The sequence below is a fragment of the Frankliniella occidentalis genome, unplaced genomic scaffold, assembly GCF_000697945.3.
Source record: "Frankliniella occidentalis isolate FOCC.00 unplaced genomic scaffold, Focc_3.1 Scaffold1936, whole genome shotgun sequence".
NCBI classification, from domain to species: Eukaryota; Metazoa; Arthropoda; class Insecta; order Thysanoptera; family Thripidae; genus Frankliniella; species Frankliniella occidentalis.
In genome coordinates, this window is record NW_026269031.1 from 29,337 (window position 1) to 36,028 (window position 6,692).

At 58.7% G+C, this 6,692-nt stretch overlaps 1 protein-coding gene across 1 annotated transcript; it reads right to left on the minus strand.

The window, feature by feature from the left end:
- Positions 1 to 475: 475 nt before the first annotated feature.
- Positions 476 to 3,590, minus strand: LOC113218119 (actin-binding protein WASF1). Its single transcript, XM_026438323.2, has 3 exons — positions 2,991 to 3,590; positions 2,776 to 2,913; positions 476 to 2,202 (listed from the first exon to the last, which is right to left on the minus strand). The coding sequence occupies exons 1-3, from the start codon at positions 3,069 to 3,071 to the stop codon at positions 1,624 to 1,626; spliced, it is 798 nt and encodes a 265-aa protein (XP_026294108.1). The 5' UTR covers positions 3,072 to 3,590; the 3' UTR covers positions 476 to 1,623.
- Between the last annotated feature and the right edge of the window lie 3,102 nt (positions 3,591 to 6,692).

The following is a 6,692-nucleotide window of genomic DNA, read 5'->3' on the forward strand; positions in this document are numbered from 1 at the left end:
GTCCGCGGCAGGGGGGCGGGCCCCCGGGCGGGCGGGCGGGCGGACGGGCCGACTCGGCAGCAGCAACAACACCGGCAGCAGCGCGGCCAACGAGCACATCAACACGCGAGACTCCCGAGAGCGAGGCGCTTAAGACTAATACGACCCGAGCCCCAATTAGACCGCTAAGTTACTGCCCTGCACCCGAAAAAGAACACGACCCTCGTTAAAGCGCCGGGCTGCCGCGTGCGCCGCGTCCGCCGCCACCGAGCCGACACCGGCCGCCGCACCGCGCGCGCGCATCGCGCTTTACTCCTATTTTCATCCTGATCCGTATCTCGACACTTTATACACCCGGCCCATAACTATAATTGTTTACGGTGGAGAAAGCAAAATTCAGATTCGTGTACCGGTATGGGTCATTTCAGGTGCAGTGGGGTGTGTTCGGGGGGCAGTAACATTTACACGGGGGTAAAGAAAAATATTCAACAGCCGGTTTGTAGTCTCTTTGTAAAGTCTTCTCTTTTAATTATCATCAGACTTGAACAAATTATTTACAAAAGAGTGGTGTCACAGAGTAACAAGTAAAAAACGCACGCTTACATCTACAAAAAAATAAATACTACAATCGAAAATAAATAGTGGATTCAAGTGAGTCGAGTTATCTACCGCTAGAAGACTTAGGTAATAAATAACAATAGCATCCACAGATATCAACAAAATAACTGGCCTCTCAGACCGACAAGGTTGTTTTACTTTATTTTTATAGAATAAATTACATGCTCACACACACTCCTAAACATTCACACAACATGCTTACTTTCCAGTCACAAAGAATCGCTCACACACACAATAAATACACAAAAATAAAAATCAAGAAAGCAAGAACATCACAACGCATTCTGCCATCTTCTTCTTTTCAAACGTGCGCGTCTCCTCTCACTCTCTGCCGCATTCACTCCGTTGTAACATGTCGCGGATGACGCGGAACACGTTAAGCTAATCCGCCGATCACAATCACTTGAGCTAATCAGCATGCAAGATCGCCATGAAAAGAACAAAGTTATAAGACCCGTCCCGGGGTCAGTAAAATGCGTTTCTCGCAATCGTATTGTGTTTTGTTTTTTTGTTAATTTTTCTTTCTTTTTATCACCCACCAGGACAGTATTGCGCGTTCGCTGCGCGCACGTTCTCGCCCTTTGTTGGCAAGGCGACACCGGTCCATGATGTGTGCCCCTCCTCGGGCTGCGGGGCGGGAGGTTGACAGTCGGACCGGGCCGGCGCGCAGCCTCCTCGGCGCAGCCCTTCAGCGCTCGAGGCACAACATGCGTGACCACGGCCGCGCCGGGGACGAGACGGGACGGACAGGGACAGACAGGCAGGCCTTCATTTAATGCCACGCGGTAAACGACATCAACAAGCGTGATGTAATTGAAAATAAGCTGTCGGAGTGGCGACGGCCGAGGAGGCCCACCCTGTAATTCCGGAGAAGAGACGTTGTTGTTCGGCCGTCGCCGAGCCAGCAGAGAGCCGCCCGTCCAGACGGAGGAGGACGACGACAAGTGCAACTAAGGGGAGGGTTGAAGCGAAACGCTTCGCCAATTTCGTATAAAGTGTCCTAATTTGCGTTTGCCGTGGTCGTGCTCAGGGGTAGAAGCTGCTGAGCGCGTCGCCGTACAGGGTGTCGTACGAGTCCCGGAGGATGAAGATGTCGCTGGGCCGGCCGTTGAACACGTAGGGGCCCTTGTTGAGGGAGAACATGGCGCTCTGCTGCGGCGGCGGGCGCACGGCGGGCCGCTGCGGCCGCTGCGGGGGGCCCCAGGACGGCTGATACACGCCCGTGGGCTTGCCGTTGGACATGAAGGCCAAGGGCAGGTTGTAAAACGGGCTGGCGGCGGGGGCCGACGGCGGGGGTGGCGGCGGTGCGGGCGCCGACAGGCCCCCGAGGGGGCGGCGGTTGGGCGAGCTCACGTAGCCCACGCCGGGCACCAGCACGTACGGGGAGGGTGGCAGCCGGATGTAGTAGATGGGCGAGTCGGGCTGGTTCCGGTTGCGGAAGGGCGCGGCCCGCGACAGCAGCTCGTTGCCGTCCTCGTCGGCCAGGGCCAGCCCGGCCTCGTCCAGCTCCAGGGCCGAGAACTCGCCCGCCTCCGGACCCACGGCCAGGTAGCCGCCGCCCATGTTGAGGTACTGCAGCGCCTTCTCCTGGCGTCCCGACTTCTCCTGCAACACCATGAGAAATCCCCACCCAACATGAGGCAATGGTTTCTGTACGCGGCATTCCTCTATTTGTTCTTCAAAACAGCCTGACACATTCATCGCGTGAGTAAAGAGATGGGATATGATGAAGGGAATATGAAAATAAAAAAAGGAACGGGTAGCCGCCCCCGTCAGTCCTCCCGGCAAATGGGTGGCAGGCAGCTTAGCTATGGTGTGTGTGTTTTTGCGGAGTATGTGCATGTGTGTATGCGAGTGTGTGTGGCAAACGTGTGCGTGAATGCATATGTGTGTGTGTGTGCATCCGATGGATAAGACGAGCGGAAACTGCTCTGCTTTTTTATTGTATGTCGTGCGATTATGCAATCATATAATCATCATCTCTCCTCGTCGGACGATGCTGTCCGCACACCGCACACGCACACAGATAAACACACACATGGACACGCTCACACCCATACACAAATGCACACACACACACACACACACACACACACGGGCGATTGTATCAACCGGGCTGTGCGCCCGCCCGCCAGCCGCACACAAGAGCACCGTCATAGCGCCAGCTAGGAGACTCACCCCGTTGGACGGCGTTGGCGCCGCTACCATCTGCTCAGCCGCCTCGTCCAGCAGGTCATCGGCGTCGGCCACGCCCTGCACGTCGTCCGCCAGGGAGCGGCGGCGGCGACGGTGGGATAGCGTCGGGCTTTCGTTCTGCTGCAAGAGGAGACCAGGCTTTGAGTTTGTGCACTAGTACGAGACATGTCCGCCATTGCAGCAGCCTCCGCACTCACCCACGCCGGTGCCACGACCTCCTCCAGCTCGCCGCTGTCGCTGCTGGCGCCGGGGCTGCCACCGCCGGAAAGGCTAGGCATGCCAAAGTTGGCGGCCGCGTTCTGCAGGCTGGTGACGGCCTGCGAGTTCTGCAGCCAGTAGACGCCGGGCCGGCCAGCCAGGGTCTGCAGCGGCCGCACCGGCAGCTGCGACTGGATGACCTGCAGCGGGCGCACGGGCGCGGCGCTCGTGATCACGGAGAGCGCGCTGGGGGCATTCTGGAACGCCTGCCACGGCCGGGTGGGCGAGGTGTTGGACCAGGCGCTCGAGGCGGCGCTCTGGATCACCTGCTGCAGGAGCTGGCGGGCCCCCGGCCCCGGCGACCCGGGCGACGGCGGCGTGGTCGCTCGCACCGCCGACAGCAGCAGCGCCAGCAGCGGCGACAGCGGCGACAGGCCGCTCGCGCGGCCCGCGCGATGGTGGCAGCTGCAGCGGGAGCTGCAACAAAGCGCGCGGGAGGTTAGCCACTTGAGCTGAACTACACGGATAAAACCCGAAGGAAAACCTCTGATGATAAAAGGAGTATATTCCGAGAGGAGGTGGTAATGGCCAGACGTAAAGCGAACCAACACGAACGAAAGTAACGTTCAATCGGGGAGGTACGGGGGAGCTTGTTAGCGCGTCGCGTCGTAGGCGTGGTGCGGGGCCACGCCAGCCGCCCTCGGTGGTCGGACGGGACGACGTCTTGTCGGCCGAGCTGAGCGGCAGAGTGAGAGAGAGAGGTTGATAGCCGAGGCGCATTAACCTTTCCCTTTCCTCTCATCTCGACTATTTCGCGCGCTCTAAAAATAAATTAATTAGCAAGCTCGCTTTTGTTTGCTGGATATATCCGTTTCGCTGCTCGTTTATTTTATGTAGTCTCTCTCTCTCTCTCTCTCTCTCTCTCTCTCTCTCTCTCTCTCTCTCTCTCTCTCTCTCCCTCTCCCTCCCTCCCTCCCTCCCTCTACACAAATGAGAAAAGCAGCGCGAGCTGGCGGTGCGGTGGGTCGAGCGGCAGGTGTTGGGCGTGCATGTCAGCGCTGCCCTCGGCTGTTGTCAGCGCGGCCGAGGCGAGGAGGTGTTTAAAGTCTCGCGGAATTCGTCAAACTCATCCCTCTCTTTTTCCCACTGCAGTTTTGCACTGCGAGAAAAAAAACGAGAGACCAACAAAAGGAAATAAAACGGTCGCCAGACGGACGCCACAACAACAACAACATGCCTCTACGTGCGCGTGTGTGCAGCCAGTCGCGCCCCGAGTGTTGGGAAGCAGCTCCGACTTGCCGCAATACAGCAAACGGTATTTACGATAAAGGCCATCGCAGCGGGCTGGTGCCATGTACGGAGCACCACCACCGCCGCCGCACTGACCGCTCCCTCCCTCTCCCTCGCACCGGCCGCACCCACAGCGCACGCCGCCTGCGGGTAGGCCACCCGCTCCGTCGACGCGCGCGAGGCCGCGCTGAGCTGCCTACCTCGCAGGCGGCCGTAGCGGTCTCCGGCGGGGCGAGGCGGGGCCGACCTAGCCCCAGCGTCCTCCTATCCTGCTGCACTGAGCGGTCCGCGAGGCGAGCGCGACGGTCACACACAAGAGGGCTGGCAGGCACAGGCAGGCCGGGCTACACCTTCAGAGTGACAACGGCCGACAACACCGGGCGGACCGGGGGCCGACGCGGACGTGCCGACGGGCGGGAGGACCGGGCACCGGGCGGTGGTCCGAATAATAGTGATTGCATTAGGCGGGCCCGTCGCACCGCCCCGCGCCGCGCCGCTCCGGCCCGCGGCCGGGCAAGTAGGCCAAACGGACCAACAAGCCCGAAGTGCGAGTTTCAATGAAAGTTAATTGAAAGAGGAGAGCAACATCACAAAAAAAAAAAAACACCGCTCGAGGCGAACTAAAAGGTAAAACCCATCAAAAGAAAGATGCTGCCGCTGCCGAACTTCGGAAGAACGTCTCCGCCGTTTGGAAAGTATACTGACGAAAAATAAATGGCTTACTAAATTACTACTTTTTTGTGTTTATAGTAGAAGTAGTAATGTTTTCCCGTGAAAGCATACATATTTTTTACCGAAGTACAAAGGAGAAACAATCATACAAGCGCAGTAATGGCATTTCGATCACGAAACCAGCGCACTGTGACGACCAACAACGTCCAAGCCAAGGGGGTAGAGAGAGAGAGGGAGAGAGAAAGAGAGAGAAAGGGGAAGAAGGGAAAGGAAGGAGGGGAAGAGAGGGGCCAAACGGTGGGCGCCCGCTGATTGATGCTTGTGTGTTTGGAGAGTCGTCCGCCGCGGCCGTCTCTCCTCGTCCATCTCGGCCGGGTGCTCTCCCTCTCCGTCCTTCTCCATCCCGGCCGGGTGCTCTCCCTCTCCGTCCCTCTCACTCCTTCTCGCTGGCGGGGGGCGCCCCGTCCTTGAAAGGTATGCGCGGCGGCATGCGGCTCGCCATCTGCCCCGCGGCCCAATAGGTTGGGGTCAGGTTCATTTGGGGCGCCCGGCCCCGGCCCGCGGCCCTATTAGAGGCCAACAGAGCCAAACAGAGCGATTCGGAAGTCGGAACCCTTCAATCAGGTCCATGTCCGTGCAGCAGCGGCAGCGGCAGCTGTGGCCGTGTTCGGCAAATCTCGCTATCATCCCTAGCTATAGCTTCGCGGATTCGCAGCTTTTTGCAACAGCTTAAAATATGCAAGATCGTGTGACAATGAACGAAAATATACAGGTGAACAAAAAGAAGCATCCGCAAAAAAAAAAAAAAAATCCTGTACGCGTCGTGCTTTGCGCAGCAAAGGCTTCTTCTTTTGCTCGACTTGTCTTTCTTTTGATCTCCGCCCTCTTTGTAACCTGAACGATTTCGTGTCCATCATACCGTTTCATCACAATTCAAGCCCCTCTTTGCGGTGGGCTTGCAAGAGTGTGTGCAGCGAGCGCTGTGGGCACGGGTCCCCACCGGGGCCGGCGCGCTACAAGAAGGGGGAAGATGCCCCGCGCCGCTCCGGGACGCTCAAACACGCTGCACACGTAGAGGTAAGAAGCGGCGCGACGCGCTACAACGAATTTATGAGTAAGTCTTGTCACGCCGTGCGTGCGTGCGTGCCTGCAAAGTGTGTATGTGTGTGTGTGAGTGACGTGGCGGCAGCAGTACAGCGAGGAGGATGCTTCTAGGAGACACAACACTTGTACAGCACGGCACTTGTGAGTGAGCGACCCCTCTTGTCCAGCAGCACACATCCCCGCAGCCCCCACCTCGCATTTTCATAATCAAACAGCAGCAGCGTCAAAAACAGCGCACTCTATTTTTCTACCACGACGGCGGAGGTTCGATGCACACACACACACACACACACACACACACACACACATGTATGCGTGCTTGCCGAGGAATGTCTGCGGGCTCGGAGTCGCCTCGTGGCGCCTGTAGGCCGGGCTGTAGGCCGGGGCCCGGTCTGCGGCGTGCGCGCGGGGCTCAACATGAGTGGCAAGGACGTTTCTTGCTCCTGCAAGGTGAGCCTCGCCTACCTCGGCGGCCGTGACTTTGGCCGAGAGCTGCGCTGCAGCCCCGGCTGCACGCCCCGGGCCCCCGACTCCAGCGGGGCTCCAGTGCCCCCCCTCCCCTCTTCCCCTCCCCGGACCGGACATCATCCTCGCGAATTGCCTTGCGCCGCTCCCAAGGCCATTTGCATGTCTCG

Bases quoted from the DNA above. Each gene is read 5' to 3' on its own strand.
- LOC113218119 (XM_026438323.2), bottom strand. From the start codon at position 3,071: ATGCCTAGCCTTTCCGGCGGTGGCAGCCCCGGCGCCAGCAGCGACAGC. The intron at 2,914-2,990 runs GTGAGTGCGGAG...CTCCTCTTGCAG, and splicing joins AGGTCGTGGCACCGGCGTGG to CAGAACGAAAGCCCGACGCT. The intron at 2,203-2,775 runs GTGAGTCTCCTA...ATGGTGTTGCAG, and splicing joins CGCCAACGCCGTCCAACGGG to GAGAAGTCGGGACGCCAGGA.